Source organism: Manduca sexta, chromosome 8 (assembly GCF_014839805.1).
Source record: "Manduca sexta isolate Smith_Timp_Sample1 chromosome 8, JHU_Msex_v1.0, whole genome shotgun sequence".
Lineage (NCBI taxonomy): Eukaryota > Metazoa > Arthropoda > Insecta > Lepidoptera > Sphingidae > Manduca > Manduca sexta.
In genome coordinates this window covers 10,311,077-10,338,703 of record NC_051122.1, presented here as the reverse complement: position 1 = coordinate 10,338,703, position 27,627 = coordinate 10,311,077, and the positions used below count along the sequence as shown (strand labels likewise).

At 35.0% G+C, this 27,627-nt stretch overlaps 5 protein-coding genes across 6 annotated transcripts; 3 read left to right on the top strand and 2 right to left on the bottom strand.

The window, feature by feature from the left end:
• The first annotated feature begins 482 nt into the window (after positions 1–482).
• LOC115440876 (very-long-chain (3R)-3-hydroxyacyl-CoA dehydratase) lies at positions 483–7,685 on the top strand. Of its 2 annotated transcripts, none has more exons than XM_030165373.2 (6): positions 483–811; positions 1,201–1,332; positions 2,901–3,024; positions 4,212–4,414; positions 5,138–5,277; positions 5,885–7,685. In XM_030165373.2, exons 1-6 carry the CDS (start codon positions 617–619, stop codon positions 6,207–6,209), a joined length of 1,119 nt encoding a protein of 372 aa, XP_030021233.1. In that variant the 5' UTR covers positions 483–616; the 3' UTR covers positions 6,210–7,685. The 2 variants fall into 2 exon arrangements, with proteins under 2 accessions (XP_030021233.1, XP_030021232.1); XM_030165372.2 differs by having other exon boundaries at positions 4,209–4,414.
• Positions 7,686–7,782: 97 nt separating this feature from the next.
• Positions 7,783–10,222, bottom strand: LOC115440879 (NADH dehydrogenase [ubiquinone] 1 alpha subcomplex subunit 13). The gene is made up of 3 exons (XM_030165377.1): positions 10,086–10,222; positions 8,535–8,755; positions 7,783–8,091 (listed from the first exon to the last, which is right to left on the bottom strand). Exons 1-3 carry the CDS (start codon positions 10,186–10,188, stop codon positions 7,954–7,956), a joined length of 462 nt encoding a protein of 153 aa, XP_030021237.1. The 5' UTR covers positions 10,189–10,222; the 3' UTR covers positions 7,783–7,953.
• A 92-nt stretch (positions 10,223–10,314) lies between these two features.
• On the top strand, positions 10,315–11,876 carry LOC115440878. Its single transcript, XM_030165376.2, has 4 exons — positions 10,315–10,753; positions 10,974–11,143; positions 11,469–11,549; positions 11,738–11,876. The coding sequence occupies exons 1-4, from the start codon at positions 10,498–10,500 to the stop codon at positions 11,819–11,821; spliced, it is 591 nt and encodes a 196-aa protein (XP_030021236.1). The 5' UTR covers positions 10,315–10,497; the 3' UTR covers positions 11,822–11,876.
• LOC115440877 (V-type proton ATPase subunit D-like) lies at positions 11,869–14,330 on the bottom strand. The gene is given in 6 exon segments (XM_030165374.2): positions 11,869–12,301; positions 12,815–12,914; positions 12,982–13,063; positions 13,155–13,393; positions 13,918–14,082; positions 14,084–14,330. Coding segments are annotated over 6 exon segments (858 nt in total). The 5' UTR covers positions 14,186–14,330; the 3' UTR covers positions 11,869–12,131.
• Positions 14,331–16,392: 2,062 nt separating this feature from the next.
• On the top strand, positions 16,393–27,513 carry LOC115440882. The gene is made up of 4 exons (XM_037436473.1): positions 16,393–16,672; positions 17,343–17,427; positions 18,102–18,241; positions 22,141–27,513. The coding sequence occupies exon 4, from the start codon at positions 22,225–22,227 to the stop codon at positions 26,941–26,943; it is 4,719 nt and encodes a 1,572-aa protein (XP_037292370.1). The 5' UTR covers positions 16,393–16,672; positions 17,343–17,427; positions 18,102–18,241; positions 22,141–22,224; the 3' UTR covers positions 26,944–27,513.
• Positions 27,514–27,627: the final 114 nt, after the last annotated feature.

Below are 27,627 nucleotides of genomic sequence, written 5' to 3'. Positions count from 1 at the left end.
CTAGTCGATGTGATCAATGTTTTTGTAGAGACCTCTATTAATCGGATAAATCGACCAATAAAGTAAATCTACTAGATTTATATCTGAAACATGAGTTTTTAGCCCGCTCTGTTAGCAGATTTTTTTATATGTGGTTAGTGCTTTGAAAAAAAGACTCAAAGCAAATAAACGTTATATACATTTTATACTATAATATAGATAGTTAATTACCCGAATAAATACGTTTATAAGATCGCCTGAAACAGCAAAAAATATAGAATGCTTTATTTATAAAAAAAGGTTGTCGGAAAATCTAGCTACTTTTCTTGTAGCAGCATTTATCGCGGGTTCGATCCAAAAAGTTATTGTAAAAATATTGCTGAGAACTGAACGCAGATGGGCATAATCTAAGGGCATACTGGACTTATCTCCAAAGCCGTAATAAAAAAAATAAAAAAAACTGACAGCAACTGCAGAGTTGACACATACCTAAGACTAGGCAGTATGGTCGAAAGTCTTGGCCTGTCCTCTGGAGGAAAAAAAAGGAGTTGACACTTGACAGCAAAATCGAAGTTAAATTTTCGGTTTTGGTTTTATGGCAAAGGTATTCCGCGTATGCTCTTAAAAATAAATTATAATGGTGGTTCCAAGTCCGTTTGTGTATTGGGCACAGACAGAAAGTTCTGTATCATTAAAAATTGATTTAAAAAATGTTATTAAACCTGAAGTGAAAGTTCTGGAAAACAATGTAAAATTCTCTGCTCAAGGCACCGGTGCGCGCGGAGACAGTCAATATGAATTTAGCTTGGACTTATTTTCTCCTATAAAAACGGTAAGTGCTTCCTGTTTAATTAAGGAAATTTATTTTGAAACATTTAAATGCTCGATTTTATGTTGGTTTATCTTTTTATCAGTAAAGTATATCTAAGCATAAGTACAGGATTTAATCATTAATTGGACGCATGTACTTCGACCTCTGTATTGATATGCATTGCAATGAATTGTAATGGCCTTATTTATAAATCATTGAAGCGAACAACACATTTGCATGTTAGATATTTTACATTTTTTTATTTAATTTCTCTAAGGAAATCAAGTTGGGATCACACCCAATCAATCTAGAATGAATAACACCATAGTATTTAAGGGGTGAAAACTGAATAACCACCATTCATGAGAAGCTTAATATAATAACTATTGGTTCTGTTTTATTGTCCATAGACCAGCTCTGATGGCGAGCAGGCTACAACAGTCCGCGTGTTTGACAACAGAGTGGAGCTGTTGTTACAAAAAGAGAAGCCAGCATGGTGGCCCCGAGTTACGGCTCAACCACAGAAACCAGCCTGGCTAAAGGTAACAATCACAATCCTTTTTTCCTTTTATCATTTACTCATATGAACTAAGCGACCTTTATGCTATATAAATATACAAACAAATGTATGAAAACAATGCTTAATTTAACAAAGGTGTTTTTTTTTTAGTATTTTAAAAGTGGAACAACCTTTTGTCCAAAAGATTTTCTCATTACCAATTATAATTCTTGTGACTAGGGATGCAATTATTTGGAATTTAAAAAGCTTAAAATATGAATAACACTTAATCATAGGATACATTTTCTTAATATTGGAATGCAATTTGTCTATAGCCCCCAATCCCAGTCCCCAAAACAAAATCTCATCTGCAAAATCTCTAGTTGCAGTGTGACAGTGTTAATTTAAAATATAAATATCAATTACATATTTCAAAATTATTGATTAATATCAAAAATTTAACTGTCATCAAAAATTTTATTCCTATTTTGAGGTGAGTAATTGATTTTTCACCTAACTTAAAACTGCACACTGCACTAGTCACATTTTCCAGATGAGATTTTGTTCTTGGGGACTATTAAATTATGAATGTTATGTTATTTTCCTATTTAATAATTATTCTTTTATTAATGTTTAGAATCACATTAGATTTCTCGGTGTCATAGTCACATGTGTTGCCTATGCAATATGACTATCATGCTAAGATCTTTGCTTTGATCTGTGGGTTAACCAAAGCAATGTTAGTTTTTTTTTGTTTTGCACAAACTTTGGTTAAACGTAAACTTATGTGTAGCAAAGGTCACTCACACCATTATATGGTTTATTTAATTATGCAAAATTAAAATTGTGGGCAATTTTTTATTTTAGCCACCTTAAAATTATATTTCACTTATTATTAGTTTTTCTAAATAGAAGAAAAAAAATAATATAGCTTTAAATGTAGTTGTAATATCCACCATCTCAAAATTTTAGGGATTATATGCATAAGCCAACTAAAATGTAAAAGCCAATGTAAAATTCGGCATTACTTATGACAATTATTATTAATTATTTATTCTTATATATTTTATAGAACAAATTTGTGAAATTTGTCACTTTATAATAATTTATAGGCTGAAAATAGTCTACCCTAAATGCTCATGACATGAAATTTAGCACCACTTCACCAGAAACCTCTTCAGACATACTTTAGCCATTGCTGTTGATAAATACTTTAACATGGTTATTTCAAGATTAGGCTTTTTATATTAACAATGTTTTATTCTTCTAATTTGCATTATAAATGAAAAGGTACTAAAATATGCAATAATGTTATAAGACAGCGTTTAAATAGTTGCATAGCATTTAGTTCTCTGTCTATACATCACCTTTGTGACATACATGCATTTTCATTTGTAACCAAATTATTTATTGTCCCAAAAAGATTTGACATCATCTAAATATTAACAATATTGGCAAATTGGTTCTGCAACATGTTTAACTTATCTCACATCAAACCTAATTTACACATGATAAGTGCTTTAAAGCAGGTGGAAGAAACATAATAATTTAATTTCAATCACCAAATTCAAAGCCAATTTTGTGTTTTTCTTAATTGTTCATTATGTTCAGATAAACTTTGACTTGTGGAAATCTGAAGATGGACAAGACAGTGATGACGATAAACGTGACGTTATGAGAGACTATCCCGGGATGTACGACCGGCTACATAAAGAGGAGTTTGGGTACAGGAAAGGTGCGAACTGTCATTTAATTATTGTTAATTTTCGTAGTTATAGGCTTGCCCTTTATCACATGGGAACACACATGGCGAAAAGTGAGTGCTCTTGTTGCACCTCTGTCTACCCCTTCAGGGATAAAGGGGTGATGTGTGTTTGTGCGGTTCCAATCAAAGACATAAATGTGAAATGAGAGCCAAGTTAAATATTACGATACATGCCTTGGTTGTTGACTTCGACGACAAAATAAATGACATCTAAATGGGTTCAAAGTCCAATGGTCAGTTCTGGAATTTATTTTTAACAACATAAAATATTTTATAACAACTTAAAAATATAAATTCGTCTTATAACTTAGGATAATATATTGAAGCCTAAGGTCTGACTTGGCTAGTTCTAATATACGAATTATATTATAGCCTTTGCAAATGTTGCAAGAATGGGAAACTTTTTTTCAGCCATTCCAGCCTTCCTTGATAAATGGGCTATCCAACACTAAAATATTTTTTCAATTCGAACCAGTAGTTCCTGAGATTAGCGCTTCAAACAAACTCTTCAGCTTTATATAATAGTACAGGTAGATTACATTTATGGCCCGAGGCACCTTAGCTAAGAGGTCTTTGTGGCTTGCATAAACAAATGGTTGAAAACTTCTGGTCTAGGTCCACACAGGAGCGTAACTATTAGATGGACTGACTACGGGCCCCTTGGCGTCAAGAAGCCTTCAAATAGTGGCAAAGGATATTTTGCAGATAGCTTTTGCAAACAAAAATAGTTTTATTGTGAACTACATTGATTGCCAATTTTTTTCTGGCGAGGGGTTCCATGCTATGAATTTACAACAAGCCTTCAGGGATGTAGTTAGGCACGCCACTGTCCACGTAAACGACGCTGTGGGCACAACTAGTATAAAATAAACACTAATGTATAAGTAAGTAATTAAAGCTGCGACCCTAACCTGCGGGGTCAGAAAAGTTATATTATTATTCCGCATCTTATTACAGTTTATACCAGTATTAGTAAAACAATAGTCAATAAATCCGCCTCAATTACTTAAAATAATTTAAATCTAACATCAAGTATCTACTGGAACTTAGTGGAGTGCCATTAAAACGGAACCACGTCAAAAATTTGAGAATCTGAATTCTCAGACCGACGCGAAACCTTCGTAAAGCATTACCGACCACCAAAATGCTTTCAGAAGACTACAAGAAGGTGTACCTGATTATATACAACCTGTTCCAATTCGTGGGCTTTATGTACGTGCTCGCGGTGATGGGTGTGCGGTATGCGAAACTGGAGTACGACTCGGTGGCGGACACGTACGAACACGTCGGACCCGCCATGAAGTTCCTGCAGCTCATGCAGTATCTGGAAGTCATGCATCCGTTGTTCGGGTATACTAAGGTGAGGTTACTAACTTTACACCCTAAGGCAGTGGTAAAGGGTCCATTAACACGATTCCTTTCGGCTTACCTATCGTATAATCTGATTATTAATTCAGACTTCAAAAAATGAAGGAGGTTCTTAATTCGACTGCATTTTTTTTAATTCCCTCAGAACTTTTGACTAGGTGTACCAATTTTGGAGATTCTTTTTTTATTTGAAAGCTTCCCGTGAGGTTCCATATAATCCTTAGAACAATAATTTTCTATATGTTGGGTCAGGTTTCCTTACAAAAAATTTCACGCTTCGCCACTGCCGTATTGAGAGTAGCATGTAAGAATTTTTAGATCATGCAAGTCTTTTTATATATTGAAAAACGTAAATAAGGTAATGTTTTTGTCTCCATAAAGGTAGGTAGGCGCGGAACGACGTGAATACCAAACACATGTCTCCAATCTTACTTATTTCCTATAGGGTGCCAGATGTTAAATTACAAATTGCCTGATTGATTAAGATCGGACCACCAACAGCTAAAATTTTTTAATAAGGTGTATAATTGTAAAACGTAGGTAGATATTGTAACTTTGACTTTACGGATGAACAACACCTCAGTCCCCCCGTGACCATGAAGGCTGCAAAGTCTTCGAAACGTCGGGAGAAAAGTAAAATACTAAAAACCGCGATAGAATCCGAAAATTAATTTAATTTCACAGTTTAAGTATACTACCAGTATCTATATTCCAGGGGGGACCTTTGATGCCTTTCTTGCAAATATCCGGCCGAGCGTTCGTGTTGTTTGCGATGATCGAAGCTGAACCCAGGATGCAGACGAAACCGGTCGTGTTTTACTTGTTCATTGTATGGGCCACTATTGAGATTGTGAGGTGAGTTGATGGTTGTCATTTGACGATTAAAATTTGGGTCGTGTTTTGTGGACACATGACCCAGCCGACGACTAGTCAAAAACAGGTGGTAGGATATATTTTATATCTGCCCGTGTAATGGCCCACGTAAGTGTCGCGTTCCGGGATCAGCTTGTGTATATCTGGTTCCATCATGCCTGCACAATTATGTCGACTGCCGAGGGGTAATCATCGCTCGTCAATCAACATTCTATTGCACCCCACTCCGCTTACCATCAGCTGTAGTGGGGTCACTGTACCGTGCCCATCTATAAAAAAAAGGTATTGAAAATTGCCTGAATTCTTATATAACACTAATTTGTTCTAACAACGTTATAAATGTGGTCCTAAAGTCATCATAGAGTAAATTACTTTTAATGTGTTTGCGGATCATTTCTGCACAATACTATCCAATTAAAGTAATAACTTCACCCTTTTCTGTTGTACCCCGACAATTGATTATAATTATTAGGAATTTACTCTTGTTTAAAACGGCGCAATCACCGCACCCACACTTGGACCAACTTGTATGCGCCATGTGATAACCGAACCTATTTCCATTCAACTTAAACCTCTATATCTATTACAGGTATCCATTCTACATAGCACAGCTGTACAAGAAAGAAATCTATATATTGACGTGGCTGCGGTACACTTTGTGGATACCGTTATACCCCATCGGAGTTGTGTGTGAGGCAATTGTTATATTAAGAAACATACCATACTTCGAAGAGACGCAGAGACTAACGGTGTCTCTGCCGAACACTTGGAACTTTGCTTTCCACATGCCGACATTCATGAGAGTATATCTACTGTTACTTACCTTCCCAGGCATGTACACAGTAATGTCACACATGTACAAACTGAGAACTGTAAAGTTGAGACCAAAGATTGTGATTAAGAAGTCTAAATAATTATATTACCTGAGCGGTGAACGGTTTGAGTGATTGGGCTTCTTTGTAGATAGAGAATGGACTGGACAACACCTTTACAGGATTTGCAAATAGTAACTGCAGTCAATAACCTGTTTTCTGCAGGACTGTAGTACACTACAGTTTGTGGTCTACAGACCATAGACATGGTTTCAAACTCTTTTGTTGAATTGACCGAAATCTACCTAATGTATCTATTCTAATATTTTTTTTTCTCAAAATGTTTCTTTTAAAAACTAAGAACTCTTACTTTTCACTTTTCTGTCTATCTTGAATTGATAGCTGGTATCCTCAGTCCATTTTCTATGTTTGTGGGCTTTTTGTTTATTTATTGTGACATAACAATGGCAGAGTAGGGCATTTGTACCAATATGGTAAAATACAATAAGTTAAGATGTATGCTCTCACGTATTTAAGAATTTTATCAGATATATTATTGAAATTATGAAATACTTATATTAAAAATAGACACGCTTTTTAGATAGCCCATCGTTTCCATAAGCAGGCAGGTATTAGTGATGAATTACTGAAATCAATTTAGGCTCTTAAAATAGCAAATTTGACAGTTGAAATAGACTCCCCAGTAGAAGCAGGCTTAGTAATTTTCAATACAAATTTGTCCCGTATCTGGATATAAATAATTTTAAATGAAGGTGCTAACTGAATTGAGTTGGTAGGTTAATTAATATGTCAATAAGGACAGTATTATAAGATTCAACTTAATTTTGCCCTAATGTGCAATATCACCTGAGATGCTGTCAAGGCAAAATCAGCATCTTAAGATAATCACTATAAACACCCATCAACAGCAGCTCAAATTATATAAATAGTGAGTTTCGTTTCTCAAACAGCTCACGTTCAACTGACAACAGGCACCCAAAAGAGAGCTCAAGTTCATTAAATAGTTCAATAGCCTAAATGTCTACTTAAGATGCTACTCAAATGTGAGATTGATTTTTTAATACAGTCCTAAATGTTGTACACTATGTTGGTATTTTTTTTAAATGCTTCAACATTTTTTAATAAATGAAAGTACTTCTTTACTAAAATGTAAAAATAATTTAAAAATTAATAAAAGCTTTTAAATCCAACCACTACATATTGCTCTCAATAAATTTTCTAAATCATATACAAAAATCTGAAATAAATAAAATAATATATTAATTTATTTTTTGTGTATAAGTTTCTTAACACTGGTAGAATAATTTAAAAATGTTGGCTGTGCATTCCAATTGTACACGAAACTTTTTGTGAATTTCCCGAGTAAATTGTCTAGGATCTGATGAAACTATCCAGACCTTGCCCAGCAATGTATTACTCAATTGAGTATGAATATTCATTTGCATTTATTCATTCTGTCACAAATTGGATGTGTGTTCAAGGTTTTTATTGTATGGAAATTATGTTTGTATTTTTTATATGGCCAATGGTGAAAGTAAATAAATGTTTTGTTTATAATGCTGTATTTATATTTTACATTTGCAATATTGTGCCAATAAACATGATGTTTGGCAAATGTAATAGACTTTCACATACTATGAATTAAATACAAAAATTTAAATCAAAAACAGATATTGCTTCTAACTTTATTAATTTTCAATTACGCTAACTCATTTACTGACTATTGCCTCGAGAACAGCACAAGTTATTTTCGAAATACCCAGCATCGGCAAAAATCAATAAATGTATGGATCCAAGCTGTGTGATACAGACTGGTTAAAATAATTTATGATCGCAGTTTGATGTAAGCGCGTCTGTACCATTCCTTGGGCTCGGTGTGTGCGTAATATTCGTGGAAGATGGGCTGCACCAGCGCGTCGGGAGGCACGAGCTTGTAAACACGCTCACCGTAGTAAGTACCGACCTGAAAGATGTTAGGGTATAAAATTGTGAAACATTCCTGTCTGACTAAACTCGTGAAAACTGTAACATATTTAAAAAATTGCATAAGTATCTACCCTTTTCAGCAAAAAATTTGTAGTTTTATCTACCAAACACAAACAAATTTTCCTTATTTATAAATAAAATGATCAAATTAACTATCTCTTATAAATAGTATATAAAAGTATGTGTTCAATAATTACAATAGATCGACACTTGAAAGGCAATCATATCTAAGTGACAATCAGTAAATTTTTGAGTAGAGTACTTTAAAGTTACGATTTTAATATGAAAATTCCTAACAATTTAAATTTTTATTTGAATTTTTGCCGAAAGTATTGCCCAATTGCTTGTATTGCTCTGGAGAATAGGTAGCTCTATAATTTTTCTGAACAACACAAGCTAGTGATAGTAATGATGACATACCTCCCATCCAGGAACGTCGCGCATAAGCTCAGTTTCAGCATCCCTGTTCCTACGGAGCTGTTTCAGGTATTCCCTGTCTCTCTCCGCAAGGAGCATAGGGTATATCGCCATCTTAGCCGAGCGCATTTCTATTTGGTCCCTCTGCACTTGTTTCCAGTTGATATTGTATAGGTATAGCGCACCAGCTGTTATACCCAAGTATCCGGCAAACATTGTATACCCTAGAAAGCATATGGATGTAAATTATATGGGCATGTTTTAATTTAATATTATTGTAAGATTTTTGATCTTATTCATTGCAAATATAAAACAATTAGAAATTAGCAGCCATACAAATGCTTATTAGCTTTATAACTGTTTGCCTGACGATAAATAAATGAAAACAATAAAACAATTGTGACATAACTGTAGGTAAGTAAATTTTAAATAATAGTAATCATTATAAAAAGTAGTTGCATTTGTCAACAATACCAGAATAATGCCAATTAGGGTATTACTGGATGTATCTATTTTCAGAGCACAACTCATCGGAATAAGTTACTAAGGTAGTAATTTTATTATAATATGTATTGTGGTTCCTAGTATATTTGGGGTTACCTTAAAATATTCTTCTGTAAGTTTATTTATTACAGTAAGTGTATTGGTGCCAAGAATGGGCAAAAATGTAATATTATTTTACATATATAATATGTGTTTGTTCACTCAATCTGTCATTTTTAATTGAACATATTATTCTCATTAAATGAATCTTACATAGATTCAGCTGTTGTAGACACTGGCTAAGATTACTTTTTATAGGATAGCTCCAATATTCCTTGGGATCAACCTGTACATATTTAGTTTCAACAAGCATAATTGTATCAACTGCCGGGGGTCTCTCTTCAGCCAACATTCTATTGGACCCCACTCCTCTTACCATCAGGGCAGTAACCTACATGTTGCTTCATTACTACTTTACATTAGGCTCTTGTGAAATGTGTAAACTAAACAGAGCACAACACTAATATATAAACAATGAGTGTAATTCCAGAATTAAGATACTTATTAGAACTATAATCAAGAAATACATTGATGAGGCATAAAATATACATGTTGAATTGTATATGGACATGGTTGCAGTTATTACTAGTTTGTAATTAATATTTAATAACACTGATTAAAAATAATTCAATATTATTTAGTTACTGACATTTATTACAATTATGTCTATAGCCCAGTTCCTAATTGCTTGAGACAATATAAAATGTCAATTATTAGTATATAAAAACACTACTATAATCAAAGTTGTTTCGAATTGTAATTGAGTGTTTATTCAAGGTGTTATATTGACATCCTTATGAGAAATTATTCTTCAATATATAAAAAGTTATAGTTGTATTATTATAATTACTCGGTAAGCATTGATAGCATTATAAGCTCCTAATTATTACCACAATTTAATTTACACACATATAAATAAAAATAGTCAAAACGAATAAACCTTATACCTAACCTATAACTCCAGTTACATAATAAGTTTATTGAAAATATTACAAATCAGTATTAACGTACCATTAAAATATTTTTTCGCCGGAATCCTTGCAAAAGGAATGGGCTTATAGCCCCCCGGAGGGGGCAAATCTTGTTTTCGGGCAATTTGAAAACTATCAGCCATATTTTGGCCGAACTGTATTGATTCTTGACAAATCACAACTGTTTTTAAGTCAAGAACTGACGTTTGTAATGTGTCATATATACCTTATTTGAATTGCGTTTTGTTTTTCCATTACTCTGTTTAAAAGCTACAGACATTAATAAATTACAACCTTAGATTACAACATGGAGTGATTACAACACACCATTTAAAAAAATAATCTCTGTTCACTATGAATTAAATCCATAGCAACAGAAAAACAATTTGATAAACTGCAATTTGTATTGACAGACATTTACACAAAGGATCTAATATTAATACTTGAAAAGCATGATGGAAGCAAATAAAATTGATGAAGAGGCACAGGCCGATATACCTGAACCCAGCAAAGAAGAAGAAACAATAAAGATAAGACCGCTTGAGCGCATAAAGCTACACCCAAAAGCCCCTATAGAACCTTCGGCCTATGGAAAAGGAAAAAACTTTAGCCGTCCATGGATACTTCAGGACGGACGAGAAGTCCCTGGTGTAGGCAGTGAAATGCGTGACTGCTACAAAGTCCCCAAAAAGTCTCAGCATAGTGAAGGTCAGTAATCGTTCGTATTTTTGAATCACTATTATTTCAAATAGTAAGTAAATAGTGGTAATATGGTAATTAGTGGGTATTTGTATTTTTTTAATGCTTTCCGTTGTAGTCCTAATTTTATTTTCTTTTTTCCCTATTTAATTGACCCTACATAGATCACATAGACTAAACGCTAGGTTTGACCAGTGTCGTCTTGTAACATCTATTAATTATTTAACAGGCATTCGAAAAAGGATGTTAACTGATTTCTTCTGGGAGCAAATGTTAGATGAAGTTATAGAGGAGTTAGCAACTTCTCAACCAGTTTCCGAGTACTGCACGGAGTATGACGCTAATTTCATCAAGGATAATTTCGAACCACGCAATTTGGAGATAACAGCTGATAAAAATGTTAGTACATCCGTATTATTTGCACTACACTTATGCCTAACTTCTTCTAGGCGCGCAAAGTTCATTAGAATTAAATCGCATAAAGTCAAATAATATAATGTGCTCAAGTAGGTGAATACCCGCAATTTTTAATAAACGATCCCAATCGCTTTCTTCGATCTATCTCAAAAATAGACCAATCAGAAGAAAGATTTTTCCAGCTTACAAATGACTTATTGCGATTGGTTCATTCTCAGAATTGGATTGAAGATTGAGATTTGGAAAATCGTTTATAGAAAACGGCTGGAAATCTTCCAGTGCCTATTGATTATTTTGCATTCCACAGATGCACCTAAAGTATCCCTTATACGGAACCGGATCCAGTGCAATAACATTCTACAGTGAAACTATAACAAAATGTGGCCCTGTACGTATGTCCTTCGCATTTATTATTACAGGGTAGACGGAACTGCCTGGACTTGTGTAAATATATTCTTGATTCCATTTTTTTTCACACGCGAATTTGGTTCATTCGTTAAATTGTATTTTTATTTCTAATAGATATACTTAAGTATTCACCAATAAGTTACAGTTGCTAAAGAAATTTACTTGCAGGGAGAGATATTGGAGAAATTCAGGCGCTGTCAACATTTCACGAAGCCAATGGAAGAACGGTTAGATATTGGCTGGGTTTTGTGAATAATAAAACGAAGAATATTCATAAAATTATAAATAAAATTACTGTAGCCATAAATTGTTTTCTTTATTTTATGAAAGTTTTACAAGCAAACGCTTAATCATTCGTTTTAATAAGGATACTTAAAGCTTTTTTAAAGTATAAGCGTAACACGTGCGTTTTTGTAACATAATTTTAATTTAATGACTTTCAACGCGATAGTAGTTTAAGCTATAACTCATTAAATACGCTTATCATAATCTGTATGGGTCTTAGAATGCGATCGAAAAGATTAAATACGCTAAAGTGAGTATGTGTTCCGTCGCATATATTTTAAAACAATAAATCATCATCATCCCAGTTGTGAGGATAGCAAATAGGCTTAAAATCCCCAGCGGAATCACTGCTGGAAGTTAGCGAGTGGCACGAATAGAGAATGCTAGTCAAACATTCCGTAGCGCGGATGTGTGTTGCCGGCATAGAACGACGAATCCTCACCTCGTCTGCAAAACAAAATCAGCTTTATTATAAGATTAATTAATTGGGGGAAAACAGTAAAACGTTTGTGATAGGATATATGATTTCCATTTTGATTACTATTTACCACTAGTTGACCCGACAGACGTTGTCCTGTCTTAACTATGTATGCACGCGCGCATTCTGTCGATCGCTGACAGTTATTTCAAACCACTGACAATTATGTAAAATTAATATTGTCGTTAAGTTTTCTAATTTTCCGCGCAATTTTTTGAATTTTTTCTTTCATAAGAACCTTCTCCTGACAATAACTAACACAACAAAAAAAATATAGTGAAATCGGTCCAGCCGTTCACGCGTGATGGCGTAACCAAGGGAAATAGGGATTCATTTTTATATATATAGATTTACTACACCTAGCAAGCTAATGATCTGAATGTCCCCGTCCCACCCTCAAATCTTGTTGGCTTACCACATTAAGATTGAGAAGTGTGTGGGTTGATACCTATTATCAAAGGTTTCTATAAGTATTGACTCACCGTTGGATTCTCCACCACCACTCCGTGAGATGTTGGCTATTGCTTGCGAACGCATCTTTTTTGCTTTAACCATCTTCAGTCTATGGAATTCCTCCCTTTCCTGTGCATAAAAAAGTAGAAAAATGTAATCTTCGCAAAATTGGTGATCCCATACGGAATTTACTTACTCTTTCATCCATTTCCATTAAAATATACGTTTCAGTATTACGTAATTTTGGCATTATCACCTTTTCTATGCCATTTACTTTTCTGAGGATTAAAACAATACAATTTATGCGGAATTTCTAAAATACCTATATATGTTTGTATTTATTTGTAATTACAGCGTCATTAACATTACCTCAAAGTTGATTTAATAGCTTCGTCTAACAAAATACAAGTATTCCTCAGAGACGCAAATTTTATCAATATACGCAGGGCCTCTCTGAATGCTTTTTTGGCTTCAGCGGTTCTATGACCACCAGAGCCGAGCCCGGCATAGCGCAATGTGTCGTTGGCATTCATTTCCTCTACCGGCTGAAGTGACACTGTAGCTACACCAGCAATATTCTCCGGAATGCGTTGGACGCGAATTTGAGCCTACTATCAAACTGATGATTAGACTCAGCTTATTACTCATGGATTAAAAAAAGAAATACCTTCCCCCGTGGTATAAAGTGACAAACGGAGGTTTTGGATTGTCAGATCTCTTTTGTACCTGAGTTACAGTTGAAATAATATTTGTATACCTACTATATTTATATTTAAGAGATTGGAACTGCTGATTCGTTCGTGGGACGCTTTCGTGTAGTAGCTGTATCTATCCTATCATCCATGGAAAATTATTAATGTTTAAGAGTGTTAAAAACTACATGCGCTACAATGATCTCAAGTAGTTTGACAGCAGACGAAGCCAGCGAGGCAAAAAGGTGTTTTTTTACCCCGAGTAATTAATTATAAATCAACTTTTAATTATAATATATAACTGTTTCTTCCTAGAGAGTACCTGTGAATATTGTAAAACTTTAGGGGGTTGTTCATTTCACGCGTAAAATCTGTACGAAACCGCCCCGTTCTCTCTTACCTTAGATACTATAGATTAAATTATTATTTATAGATATCACCTGTCCAACATTCTCAAGAATCAGCGCATTAGACTCCCCATTAGTAAACTTAATAGCAGCGAGCGAGATGTAAGCTTCTTTCAAAGTATGGCCCAAAATCCCTTGCGTGGCGGCGAGCTCGGAGGCCGACAGTCTGCCTCGCAGGCGCAGGGCTTCTGCCTTCCCCCTTCAGAAGCTGATACCCTCGCCTTACTTGCTCTTGGCGACGTTTCATCTCTTTCAGCATGAAGAGAGACGCAGTAACGGGATAACGATTCTCCGTATTCATGATTGCTTATGAAATTTATGAGGAGATTTGTCAATAATTTTGACATGTACTGTTTTACTTATGATTTTTTTTTATTCTAATATTTTAGGTAACAAAGAGTCTTGAACGCTAGGTGCTGTCTAAAAAAATACAATTACAAAAATATTGCAACAACGAACCTCTTTAGTTATTATTCTTTGAATGAACCTTTTGAAATATAAAACCATAATCACATTCATATTTGCGCATTCTTTCATACCTTTTTTTAAAAAAACTATCGTAGAAATTTGCATAAATTGAATCCCAAAATGCCCCCTGGTGATGCCCAAGGCCTAACTTGGAAAATAAAAAATCTCGCCATGTTGTGTTAAAGATATAGTCTGTTCAGACAGAGAACCGTCGTGGGATTTGAGGTCGCTACTGTGCATAATAACCACTTTTGTTCAATTCTAGTATGTTTTTATACAAAAAACCTTAAAAACAACACGCAAGATCGTGAAGTATCGAAAGCAATACAACATGACAAATGAGTATAACATTTACCCAATGTCGGGGAAGGGTTGCTTTGTAAAATTCGATGCGACGGTTCTCTTTTTGAACAAACTATAGGGAACTGATTTGTTGTAGTGACAACATTATCTTTCAAGAAAGTAAAAGTAGCGCCACTTTTGCAAAAAATCCAGCCTAGCGCAACAAGGAACAAAAAATCTTTTGTATGGAATTGACATGGCATTTAATGGCGGATACTGCTATCTCTCTCTCTCAGTACAGTTTCTCTTTCTATTCCTCACCGCCATTATTATTGTTTGTTTATTTCCTGACGTTTTGGAATACATTTGTGTTTATTGATTTATGTTTGTATTATTTGTTATTCAAACAACTAAAAATATACCAAAAAGTGTTTGTGTTGGTGTAAGTGAATACGTTTTAAAGACATGCTACCAAAAAACGTTTCATTACGTGTGAAATTTATGGAGATCGAGCCAGTCGAATAAATCACAAAAGCAGAATGTTTATGGCGAAATTTCCACTGGATGAGGTCAGGTAAGCATTAATTAGATGTTTTTAGTCATCGCGCAAATAAAGTAGCTTAGAAATAAAAAAAATTCTCATTTTCTAATTACCATTATGTTACTAGTGATGTTTATCGATATCGATACCTGTTTAAATTTATTAATCAATTTGCCCTCCGTGGTTTCACCTATTTAGGTCCAGATTCTGTGGGAACATAGTGATAAAAAGTAGTAATTCTAACTATCTACATACCAAGTTTAATCGCAATCATTTTAGATTTTTGCGGGTACGAATTATAAACATACAATTGCATGCACACGCTTTATAATATTAGTAAGATGATGACTGATCATCAGGACAAAAAATACTAAAGTCGTGTATGTGTTGGTGTGTGTGTGTGTGTGTGTGTGTGTACTTAAAAATGCGTTGAGCAATCAATGTGCCTGGTCACTGTTTATGATTTTAGGCTTAAATATAATTTAATAAGCAATTTATTTACAATTAAAAAATAGTTCCAGATGCCGAAAGTGAGTTCAGATTGTGGGAAAAGAAGATTTGATATATGTTCCCATAGAAAAGCTGCATACTTTGAAATATGTGTGTGGTTCTCACTTTAATAACAAAGATTTTAATAAAAAGAACAATCGCGTTAGAAAGTCAGCCATACCATCGAAAAATTTGAAAGCTGATCCACTTCCTGATGAAATGTTGTTTGAATTTCCGTGCCATGTTTTTATAAACAATTATTTCACAAATGATAATATCTTTCAAGAGAAGTGCGACAAAGAAGTGTCACCATCCTTTGACTTTATAATTAAATATTCTCATTGTACCTTGACCTATCATAAGTGCAACTATATTCGCCTACATGGTGAATAAAGGATTTTATTTTAAAATACAATTATTATTCAACATGTGAAAGCTTTTCATTTTATTTCGAGTCCTCATTTTAGTCCAGCCTTGTAATTATAGTGCTAAAATGTTCACTGTATATTGTGAGTTGGATTGATAATGTGGACTCGAAAATACATTATATGAATTTTATCAAAGTAGCATTAGCGTCGATTCCCACCCAGTAGAATTTATCGATATCGATAAAAAGTGCTCACTACTATGTATTTTGTTCAGTTGGTAGTATTGTTATTTGACGTTCCTGACGTATTTTTCCGTGATATTGGTATTGATACGCCATGTAAATTCGATTTTATTTCTTTGTATTAAGTCCTGTCTCTTAAAACGTAGTGATTATATTCTCTCTGAAAAAATCTACGGTTTCTAACCAAGTAAAGACTATGAGTTGAATTTATCTTAAAATTGTATATTTATTTAAGACTAATTATTTTAACGACTCTAAACAAAAATATTATTTATTTCATATTTACATGGCGTCACAGGCATACATTTTTGAATTTGCCGCCATAATTTTTGTGCCATCAATCACGCTTGTTATTTAATTTTACTCGCACCGGAACCAACAAAGAAAACTTGTTATAGGTATGCGTTATTTCTTCTCAACGCCTCTTATGATTCTCAAATAATATCATTGTCAAACATATTCCATACTACTATGTTTTCATTAAATTTATAACCGGTTGCACAGCTACTTTTGCCTGTTGGATTTTATCTCCTTCTCTAATTTATTTGATAAATTTAACATTATATTTCTGCAAAACCTTATCTTTAGTTTAATAGTGATTTCATTAAATTTGTAACCGGTTGCACAGCTTCTTCTGCCTGTCGGATTTTATTTCCTTCTCTAATTTATTTGATAAATTTAACATTATATTTTTGCAAAACCTATTTGACCTAAAATAAATATTACAATAATTAAACTTCAAAACATCCAGTTATTAAACTGGCTATGCTGATTATTACTTTTAAATATCTACGGATTCCTATATTAACATAAAAAGTTTATACACCATAATATTTTACAACGATGCATACCTATTTGGCTTTATACTTACTTTGAGGAGCTGTTTAATTATTGAATGTTTCTATTTTATAAATGGTATCCCTATTGGTATTTATTTCTGATAGGTATTTAGTTTTATTTCCCTATAAATCGATACAATGCTTTTGGTGATGACACATTATGTTGAAAATATCTGAAGAACCTACCTAGCCATTGCTTTTTTATTTTTATGCACTTAATTATCTACAGACTTGTTTCCTTACGGACTATGGTCATATTATAATTTAATTCTCATCACTAAATTTAATGTTACGAAGCTATTCTGTGTTTACCGGTGAGTAATTATTTTATAATGAAATAGTTACTTTTTAGTTTGTAGTTAATATCCTTGATACCATATTTATTATCGTATTGATTCAAGTCATAGAGCCCTATTCCGTCTACGGGGGCAAATGCGTCTTTATGTTATTACGGGCGTTCTAAATTCTAATTAAAGTACAGCTTTGAAAGCCGATAAGGTAAATGGGGGATTTCTTAGTATTTTACCTTCGTGGCCATAAAAGCTGTCTTTGCATTAGAACGCCCGTAATTACAAAAAGGGTATCCAGTATACGGAATAAGGCATCCTAACTATAAATTTTAAATTGAAAAATTGTCCGGAACAAAGATGAACGCGACTCGCTGTTGATCGATTTCAAATTAAATAGTCTGGATGTAGGTCTGATTCAAAGTATATTATCTAAGCCAAAATCAGAGGTAGCTAGAAAATTTTGTAAGTTATTAAAAATTGTCCAGCAGTGAGTCGAGTTCGACTCATTTATTAATACTTATGTAAACTAAGTCTAATATATAGCTATGTATTTATACTATAACAAGTTACGATGTGGTTGTCATGTCTGCCAAAGATAAAAACCCCGAAATTACAACCAAGACTTAAATAAAAAAAAAAAAAATTGAAAAATAAAAACTGAAATAAGAAAAAACTACTAACAAAATAAATTATTCCAGAACAGGCAGAAATAAGTAAACGCAGCCATTGTTGTTTAAGGAAGATATTTTACAGAAACTATTTAGATACTTACCTACCAGTAAAACGATAAAGGATTTATTATGACACAATTAATATGGAAACATGGAATCGTAGATAGGTAAGCATTCCTATATTAGTGTACTAGCTTTTGCCCGCGGCTCCGCCCGCGTTATAAAGTTTTTCAGGCTAAAGTTTTCCGTTATAAATGTAGTAGTTTCCCGGGAGCCTATGTTCTTCCCAGGGTCTCAAACTGTCTCCATACCAAATTTCATCTTAATACATTGGGTAGTTTTGAGTTTAACACGTTCAGACAGACAGATGCAGCGGGGACTTTGTTTTATAATATATTTTTTAGAACTTTTAAAGTGGAACAATCCCGTCATACATCATTGTTGCATAACTTTAACCGTTTACGCAGCGCAGGCAACGGAAGCTCTCAAAACTTATAAGTTTCCCCGTTTTTGCAACATGTTTCATTACTGCTCCGCTCCTATTGGTCATAGCGTGATGATATATAGCCTATAGCACTCCAGGAACAAAGGGCTATCCAACACAAAAAGATTTTTTCAGTTAAAGCCGGTAGTTCCTGAGATTAGCCATTACTGCTCCGCTCCTATTGGTCATAGCGTGATGATACATAGCTTATATCGGTCCACAAATAAAGGGCTATCCAACACAAAACGAATTTTTCAGTTGAAACCGGTAGTTCCTGAGATTAGCCATTACTGCTCCGCTCCTATTGGTCATAGCGTGATGATATATGACTTTGAGCACTCCACAAACAAAGGACTATTCAACCCAAAAAGAAATTTTCAGTTCGAATCGGTAGTTCCTGAGATTAGCCATTACTGCTCCGCTCCTATTGAATATAGCGTGATGATATATAGCCTATATCACTACACGAACAAAGAGCTATCCAACGCAAAAATATTTTTTTCAGTTTGGACCGGTAGTTCCTGAGAATAGCCATTACTGCTCCGCTCCTATTGGGTATAGCGTGATGATATGTAGCCTGTAGCACTCCACGAATAAAGGGCTATCCAACGCAAAAATATTTTTTCAGTTTGGACCGGTAGTTCCTGAGATTAGCCATTACTGCTCCGCTCCTATTGGGTATAACGTGATGATATATAGCCTATAGCACTCCACGAACAAAGAGCTATCCAACGCAAAAAGATTTTTTCAGTTTGAACCGATAGTTCCTGAGATTAGCCATTACTGCTCCGCTCCTATTGGGTATAGCGTGATGATATATAGCCTATAGCACTCCACGAACAAAGGGCTATCCAACGCAAAAAGAATTTTTCAGTTTGGACCAGTATTTCCTGAGATTAGCCATTACTGCTCCGCTCCTATTGGTCATAGCGTGATGATATATAGCTTATATCGGTCCACAAATAAAGGGTTATCCAACACAAAACGAATTTTTCAGTTGAAACCGGTAGTTCCTGAGATTAGCCATTACTGCTCCGCTCCTATTGGTCATAGCGTGATGATATATGACTTTGAGCACTCCACAAACAAAGGACTATTCAACCCAAAAAGAAATTTTCAGTTCGAATCGGTAGTTCCTGAGATTAGCCATTACTGCTCCGCTCCTATTGAATATAGCGTGATGATATATAGCCTATATCACTACACGAACAAAGAGCTATCCAACGCAAAAATATTTTTTCAGTTTGGACCGGTAGTTCCTGAGAATAGCCATTACTGCTCCGCTCCTATTGGGTATAGCGTGATGATATATAGCCTGTAGCACTCCACGAATAAAGGGCTATCCAACGCAAAAATATTTTTTCAGTTTGGACCGGTAGTTCCTGAGATTAGCCATTACTGCTCCGCTCCTATTGGGTATAGCGTGATGATATATAGCCTATAGCACTCCACGAACAAAGAGCTATCCAACGCAAAAAGATTTTTTCAGTTTGAACCGATAGTTCCTGAGATTAGCCATTACTGCTCCGCTCCTATTGGGTATAGCGTGATGATATATAGCCTATAGCACTCCACGAACAAAGGGCTATCCAACGCAAAAAGAATTTTTCAGTTTGGACCAGTATTTCCTGAGATTAGCCATTACTGCTCCGCTCCTATTGGGTATAGCGTGATGATATATAGCCTATAGCACTCCACGAACAAAGGGCTATCCAACGCAAAAAGAATTTTTCGGTTTGGACCGGTAGTTCCTGAGATTAGCGCGTTCAAACAAACAAAGAAACAAACAAACTCTTCAGCTTTATATAATAGTATAGATTATCTATGGGTAAGCACATAATAATTGCTTGGATGGAATAATGTTAAGTAATTAAAGTTTAGTTTATCGTTTTAGTAAAGCAATACCTATCTGTAATACACATTATAACCACTGGGATAGCTTCGAGTAGATATGGCGTCAAATTGTTACGCTAAAGCAACTTGAAGATCCAACCATACAGTAATAATTTCAAATTCAGAACATTAAAAAACAAAACAAAACAAAAAAAAAAGGGAAGCAAATTGGAACCATCAAACTACAGACCTATCAGCTTGACTAGTGTGGTATGTAAAGTAATGGAAAAAATTATAGTTAAGCATATCAGACACTTCTTTGCCAACCACCAAATTATACCTGAGCAACAACATGGTTTCTGCCCGCATCGCTCCACAGTGTCCAATTTGCTTGCATGCCTATCATCCTGGACTAAACACTTCAATAAAAAAGAGCCCATCGACGTAATATACCTAGACTACGAAAAAGCTTTTGACAAGGTCCCAACTAGAAGACTTCTACACAAACTAGAGTTTGTGGGAATACGTGGGAAATTATTAACATGGATTGAGGCATTCCTACGAGACAGAACCCTGCGGGTGAGAGTGGGTGACACAATGTCTGAACACCGAGCAATACACAGTGGCGTGCCACAGGGTTCAGTTCTGGGCCCAGTGCTGTATATACTGTACACCTTTGATCTTCCACAACACTTAAAATGTAATGTCAGTATCTTTGCAGATGACACAAAAATATTTGGGAATCCACTTATTGACTATGACCGCCTCCAAGAGGATCTAAACAGAATAGCCAACTGGTCCAAGGAATGGCTTATAAACCTTAACGCCTCGAAATGCACTGTATTATATATAGGCAGAAGCAATCCTCGTCTGACTTACAAGTTGTATTCCACTCCACTGATTGAGACCAAAGTGCAGACGGACCTGGGAGTGAAAATATCGGAGGATCTTAAGTGGGAAGAACATATAACATCAATTACAAAGAAAGCTAAGACCCTTATTTGTCTAATTAGGAAAGCCTTTGGAAATCTCACACCCGACATGGTACTTCGGATACACAAAACCTTTGTGAGACCGATTCTGGAGTATGCATTCCAGATCTGGAGCCCGTATTTTGTTAAGGACATCGAACTTCTGGAAAAGGTACAGCGCAATTTCACAAAAATACCACGAATCTTGAAACAACGTAGTTACGAAGAACGCCTAAAGGTGTTGAGCCTCACTAACCTAAAGGATCGTAGGGACCGTGGAGATCTGATCAAAACGTACAAGATTCTAACTGGACATTACGACATTCAAGGTTTTGAACACAAAATCTTCGCACGCGACGAAAATTTCCATCTAAGAGGCCATTCTTTAAAGTTGCGTACCAGCTTCTCAAACAATAATCCACACAAGCACTTCTTGAGTAATAGAGTGGTCAGAGCGTGGAATAAACTCCCAGAACATGTGGTTACAGCTGGAAACATATACCAGTTTAAGAACCGACTGGACAATTACTTAGCTGCAAATGAAAACCTGTAGTAATAGCGAGATACGGGCATTATCAGTTGTTTCAACTGCCTGCCTGATGTATATAATAATAATAATAATAATAATAATTATTTTTTACTAACAGTCTTACTTATAAAACATTTCGCAAAGCTATGCTAAGTTAAAACTTAAAATACAAATTTACTCGATCAGCTGTAAGGCAAATGGTTACAATTAAGCTGCCACTAGCATACTAATATTTAATATTTCTTCCAGCACGGTTGGACTTCACGTTTCTGCAATTATCATGATGAATGGCGAATTGTAATATAATTTATAGAAATAGTAAGTAATTGAGCAATGGGTGACGAATACAAATTCATAAAAGATGTAAAATTATTTATTGCATTATGGGAGGATACACCAACAAATAGAAAGAGACTTCAAGTCACAGAATGTATTGAAAATGGAGCAGATGTAAACGTAAGGTTTGCTACCAACGCAAACAACACACCGCTACACTTAGCTGTTATAAAAGGGGACAAAGATATTGTGAACGTACTGTTAACTTATGGTGCAAACACAAACATCGCTAATGACGCTGGTAAAACTGCTTTACAACTTGCAGAAGAACTGTCAGAGCGTTCCCATATAGCTGAAATATTAATAGCTCACAGAGAAACGGAGTTAAAAGTGGAAAAAACTCCAGTTACGACTTCTAGAAAGTGTGAATACAAGAAGCGCCCGGGGACAGCAAACGTGCGGGGACAACTGTACGAGACTAAACTATTGACGACAATCTTCTTGCGTATTTTAAGATGTAAACAAATAGAAGAGTTCTATTTAGGTACTAATGTCGACGAAATTGGTGATTTAGATGATGTTTGCTTGAGATTGAGGACAAGAAATGAAGACAGTGTTATATTTTTACAAGCAAAATACAAGCATGATGTTGTAAAAGGTAAGGTCCAGGATTTATGGAGACCGAACGGAGACTTCAGCGTGCTTAAATATTTTGAGAGCTATTTGAAAATTCGGGAAAAATTTCACCCCGATTCTGATGACAAACTATTTCAGGGTAGGTACGATGCCGTAAAGTGCTACTTTGTCATTTACACTACAGTCAAAGATGAGATAAAAAATACCTACAAGAAATTAGTCTCAGACCATATCGTGCATAGTTTGTTAAGAACTGGAAATCATGAAAATATATTTCAATTTACTTGTGAGGAACAGTATGTAGAAATATTGACAAATGCAAAATTGTTAGAACAAGTGAAAAACTTGGGTAAAAAGTTGATTAAATTTATACAGGACCAAAAGTATGACAATATGATATTGTGTGATGAAAATATGCGCAATTTCCACGTAGTACTCGCCCAAAAGGTAATTAAAGTTTCCGGAATCAATGAAGATGGACAACGCACCGGTACCTTCCGAGAAGAATTTTTCTCCTCCAACGAACAACTACTAATTATTCTAAGAGATACGTTATACGCAGAAATAGTAAAAAATAACAAAATGAGCGCAGAAGAGATCGAGGCTTCAATCCGCAGAATTTCTGACGAGCCAACTGCGGAAAATATAGCGAACTTAATCGGGAATGTCCTCGTGTACGACAATAATAACGGCACTCTCAAAATGGCAGACAAAAGTTTCGAATACCAATGTCAATTGGTATCAAGGCAAGTAGCTCAGTCCGAAATTATCGAAGCGTTTCAAATTGCTGGTCGACGGAAACTTCAAAAACTGATTTTTAAATTACCTGCGGCATTTGGTAACCTTGATATGACTATAAATAAGAAAAAATCGGGAAGGAGACTGGAATACTTGGCCAGAAAAATCTGTGATGCAGTTAAGAATTGGGCTGATGAAGAAGGGAACGTAGCTTTACGTGAAGGAGCGTTTGCAGCAGATAAACAACTGGAAGCAGGAATCCTTGGACTCAATGGCGGCATTGCAGGTGCAGTTGGTAATTTGTTATTAGCACATGATGAAAACAAACTAATTTTCAACTTGGATACAAACTCGTTAGGAGAAAACGCTAGGATGCTGCAATTAATGCTCAGAGAAAAGCTCGGAGACCTAAGTAAATACAGGTTTTTTGTAGAAATAGAAGATTTTCCCAGACTGTCGTTACGCTCTACGGAACATGAGAAGCGGTATGCGAGAGATTTTTTGAAAAATCTATATTTTTATACTTACCAAGCTAAAGAAGAAAATCTGGAGGGCATCGCAACAAATGAACTTCAATTTTACGAATCCGGTTATGGCCTCAGGAAATCAGAATGGCAAATTAAATCGAATGCGTTGTTTCTAAAAATTCACAATGAAATACAAATTTGGTGGATGATGGACCAATCAGTGTATTATCTGACGCGAAATATGGATAAAATTGACAAGATATTTAATGAATTCAACAATAAAGGTTTGTTGTCATTTCTGAATTACGTCTATTTAAAAGACGTATATAACGCTAGTGTAGAATTCAAAGCAGAAGCCCTTGATGTTTTATCTGCTTGTAAACCCGATGCAGTTGATCAAAGAATGATTGTTGTTCACACAGATGCTCACATGTTGACCAGTCACAAACTAGTCCAACTCTTCAAAGACATGGTCAATTGCATATTCGTAAATATTGATTACATTTGCAAAGTCTCGCCGAATTGCTTAGAGACGATAGTTGCTGAGCTCGGTGAACTCGATATACATGTCGTCATCATCATTTGCGAAAATATTTGTGCATACTCAGAAAATATTATCAGCGCGTGCGAAGGTAAAAAAATTATATTAATAGCTACTCATCTCGCTCCGAAGAATAACAAGGTGATAGTAAATGATAACAGGGTTAATTTATTAGACTTAACAGAAACATCCCAGAGCAAGGTTCTTCAAACTGTATTCGTTTACCAAGGAGTTGAAGTCACATTTGCTGAAGTGTTCGATGAAGCAAAACATTTAATCACTGCCAAAATACTCCAAAAAATTATAAAAAATGAAAGCATCATATTAGGGCAGACCCTGGAGTCGGCCACATACAAAGATATGCAACAGTACTATGTGCCAAGAGTTCTGGAACGCAATACTACATATAATTATGTATTAAAGAAGAAGGATCTTATTTTTTCTTCCCAGCAATTCTCACCATCAACACTATTCGACCATTATGGTATATTTAAAAGCATACCAAGAAAAACGAATAACGATGTTATTCTCATCATAGACGCTCCCGGGATGGGAAAATCCACTTTGTTAACGCACTTGTCTCTAGAAACAAAGCGAAAGTATCCGAAAACATGGGTCCATAGGATAAACCTCATTGACTACACGAAACAATTCCACGAATGGCAAGAGAATAAAACTGAAATTGACATTGTCGAAGCGTTGAAATTTTTATGTAAAACTGTACTACTTGATGATGTATTTAAAAGTAAAGTAGGCAGTACAAATACTGACGTGATCTTTGAACTAATTAACGATAAACCTAAGCTTGTCAGTTACGATGTTAATTGCCCACTGAAATTATTTAAATTGAAAACATTTTTAAATTGTTTTGAAGAAAAAAACATTGTCTTTTTGTTTGACGGTTTCGATGAAATATCTCCGCACTACAAAAGCGAAGTAACTCAACTGTTGAAATGTCTCGCGCATGGCGATGAATCGTATGAGACAGACACATGCACATCAGAGACACGCGCCGGAAGATGTGTTTGGATTACAAGCCGACCTTATAATGACCTAAAAGATATTTTGATGGCAGAATTTGGCGATTCCTTCACACTGTTACCCTTTTCTTATTATGATACGAACCTCTTTGTTAACAAATATATGAGAAGGAATCTTAATATATCCATGATGACTACACGACAAATGAAGAATGTTTGGGGATTTCTCGAGTATATGAAAAGATTTGATTTGCGAAGCAGCAAATTAATGACGGATACTTTAAACATAACTAATGTTCAATTACATGGTATTTACATGGCTGCTGTGGAATATTTTAAAGCTGAATTAAAAATGAATTGCTTGTTTGACAACTTGGCCGGGTACGAACATTTGGATTTCCAAGAAGATGTGCTACTTGTATGGAAATTATTCCAAAATGAAGCTGATTACGTTAAATCCACCACGTTATCAGGTGTACCGCTGAATATTTATATAGCGGTCCACTATTTCCTTAGCCAAATTAAAGACACAACAGACATGAGGCAGGAAAAACTACAATGGGACCTAGATTCCAACACGTTTGCTTTCTACGAACGCTTCATCGAAACAAAACTCAAGACCATACGGTTCGAAGGGAAGAGCAATATCGATATGTATAACCCTGACATGCGAATGACATATGAGAGAGAAATGAAAGAGTTTCAGAACAATCACAAAAAGTTAGCGTGTTATGCAGTGTTTGAAGGAGATCTGCTAACGGACGTAGAATTGGAGGAAGTCATTTCGATTATGAAAGGCATGGAAAATGGCAAAGACAAGACTGGGCTTGTGGATAGGATCGTCGACGGTAAGCCTAAATTCGTCCATAACATATTCGCAGAGTATTTTGCAGTGGAACATATTTTTGAAATCCTGAAAACTGGAGAACTGGACAACAAAAAGAGGATGGTAGATTTTATACTAAATGATATGATTCCACACAGGGAAAAAGGCTTTCAGGTTATGTTCGATTTAAAATTGAAGTGCACATCAGGACTTACAAATACGATTACTGGTTTTTGTGAAAATCTAAATAAACATATTTTTCAGATTATATTAAAACAAAGTAGGGAAATGGATCAGCGCAAATTCCATGCACGCCGTTACTCCACTGTTTTAGACATACTTATTAAAAACAATTTGGTGGTTTTTATGGAGTTCTTAATGGACGCCATCATCAACGTAGTCGACGTGACGAATGTGGTTGATTTCCTCTCCATTATTGAAGAAAGCTTATTCATAAAGCAACTTGATAACAAGAAAATTATGAACAAAATTATGAATTGTATTATTAGTGTGGAACCGATAAAATTTTATAGTATTCTAAGAGTTATTTATGCAGAACGTATGCCCTCTTTCTTTGCGGATATGTAAAATAACTAAATGATAATACCATTACTATGTAATAATTTGCACCTAATGTGTATGTACATATTATGTGAATATGGTCAAATGAAAAAAAAACACGTAATAATAATAATATTGCATTTACCAGTACATAATAAATTCCATAAAAAAATCGTGTCAATTCATTTAATCGGCGCTGCACGTTATTTACTTGTTTATCATAAGCTATGAGAATGTCCCGATCAGAAACACTAAATCCTTAACTGTTAGGATGAAGCAATATTTTTTTTCAGAAATTTGGCTGATGGGTGGGTATTCTCATCGACTCGGATAGCGACCACCGCACACAAGTGCGTATTTATACGTAAACCTGCTAAACAGGACCAAGAAAGTGTGTCGCGTTCCGGGATCAGCCTGTGTATGTACGATTTCAAACTAGCCGGTTTCATTGTCGGCTGTCGAGAGAAAGTAATCATCTCTCTAGACCCCACCTCACTTACCATCAGGTGCAGTGGAGTTACCTACCTATCCGGCCTGATAAGCACCTACTGGATAGTTTTGCAATATTCGACCAAATAAACATATACAGGGTAATTTTGACTTTACTTTACTAAATTAAACCACATACTCGTCTTCACCTTTGCTGACATTGTGCCAATAATCATCATTTTTATTAATATTTACATCTATGGCTCAAGTAACTTATTGTAA

What these genes read in the sequence shown, in the direction of transcription:
- LOC115440876 (XM_030165372.2), top strand. Translation starts at nt 617, where the DNA reads ATGGTGGTTCCAAGTCCGTTTGTGTATTGGGCACAGACAGAAAGTTCT. An exon ending in TATTTTCTCCTATAAAAACG is followed by an intron (nt 812 to 1,200) that starts GTAAGTGCTTCC and finishes TATTGTCCATAG; the next exon opens with ACCAGCTCTGATGGCGAGCA. An exon ending in AGAAACCAGCCTGGCTAAAG is followed by an intron (nt 1,333 to 2,900) that starts GTAACAATCACA and finishes CATTATGTTCAG; the next exon opens with ATAAACTTTGACTTGTGGAA.
- LOC115440879 (XM_030165377.1), bottom strand. Translation starts at nt 10,188, where the DNA reads ATGGCTGATAGTTTTCAAATTGCCCGAAAACAAGATTTGCCCCCTCCG. An exon ending in GGCGAAAAAATATTTTAATG is followed by an intron (nt 8,756 to 10,085) that starts GTACGTTAATAC and finishes TATGCTTTCTAG; the next exon opens with GGTATACAATGTTTGCCGGA. An exon ending in GCGACGTTCCTGGATGGGAG is followed by an intron (nt 8,092 to 8,534) that starts GTATGTCATCAT and finishes AACATCTTTCAG; the next exon opens with GTCGGTACTTACTACGGTGA.
- LOC115440878 (XM_030165376.2), top strand. Translation starts at nt 10,498, where the DNA reads ATGATGGAAGCAAATAAAATTGATGAAGAGGCACAGGCCGATATACCT. An exon ending in AAAGTCTCAGCATAGTGAAG is followed by an intron (nt 10,754 to 10,973) that starts GTCAGTAATCGT and finishes ATTATTTAACAG; the next exon opens with GCATTCGAAAAAGGATGTTA. An exon ending in CTATAACAAAATGTGGCCCT is followed by an intron (nt 11,550 to 11,737) that starts GTACGTATGTCC and finishes ATTTACTTGCAG; the next exon opens with GGAGAGATATTGGAGAAATT.
- LOC115440882 (XM_037436473.1), top strand. Translation starts at nt 22,225, where the DNA reads ATGGGTGACGAATACAAATTCATAAAAGATGTAAAATTATTTATTGCA.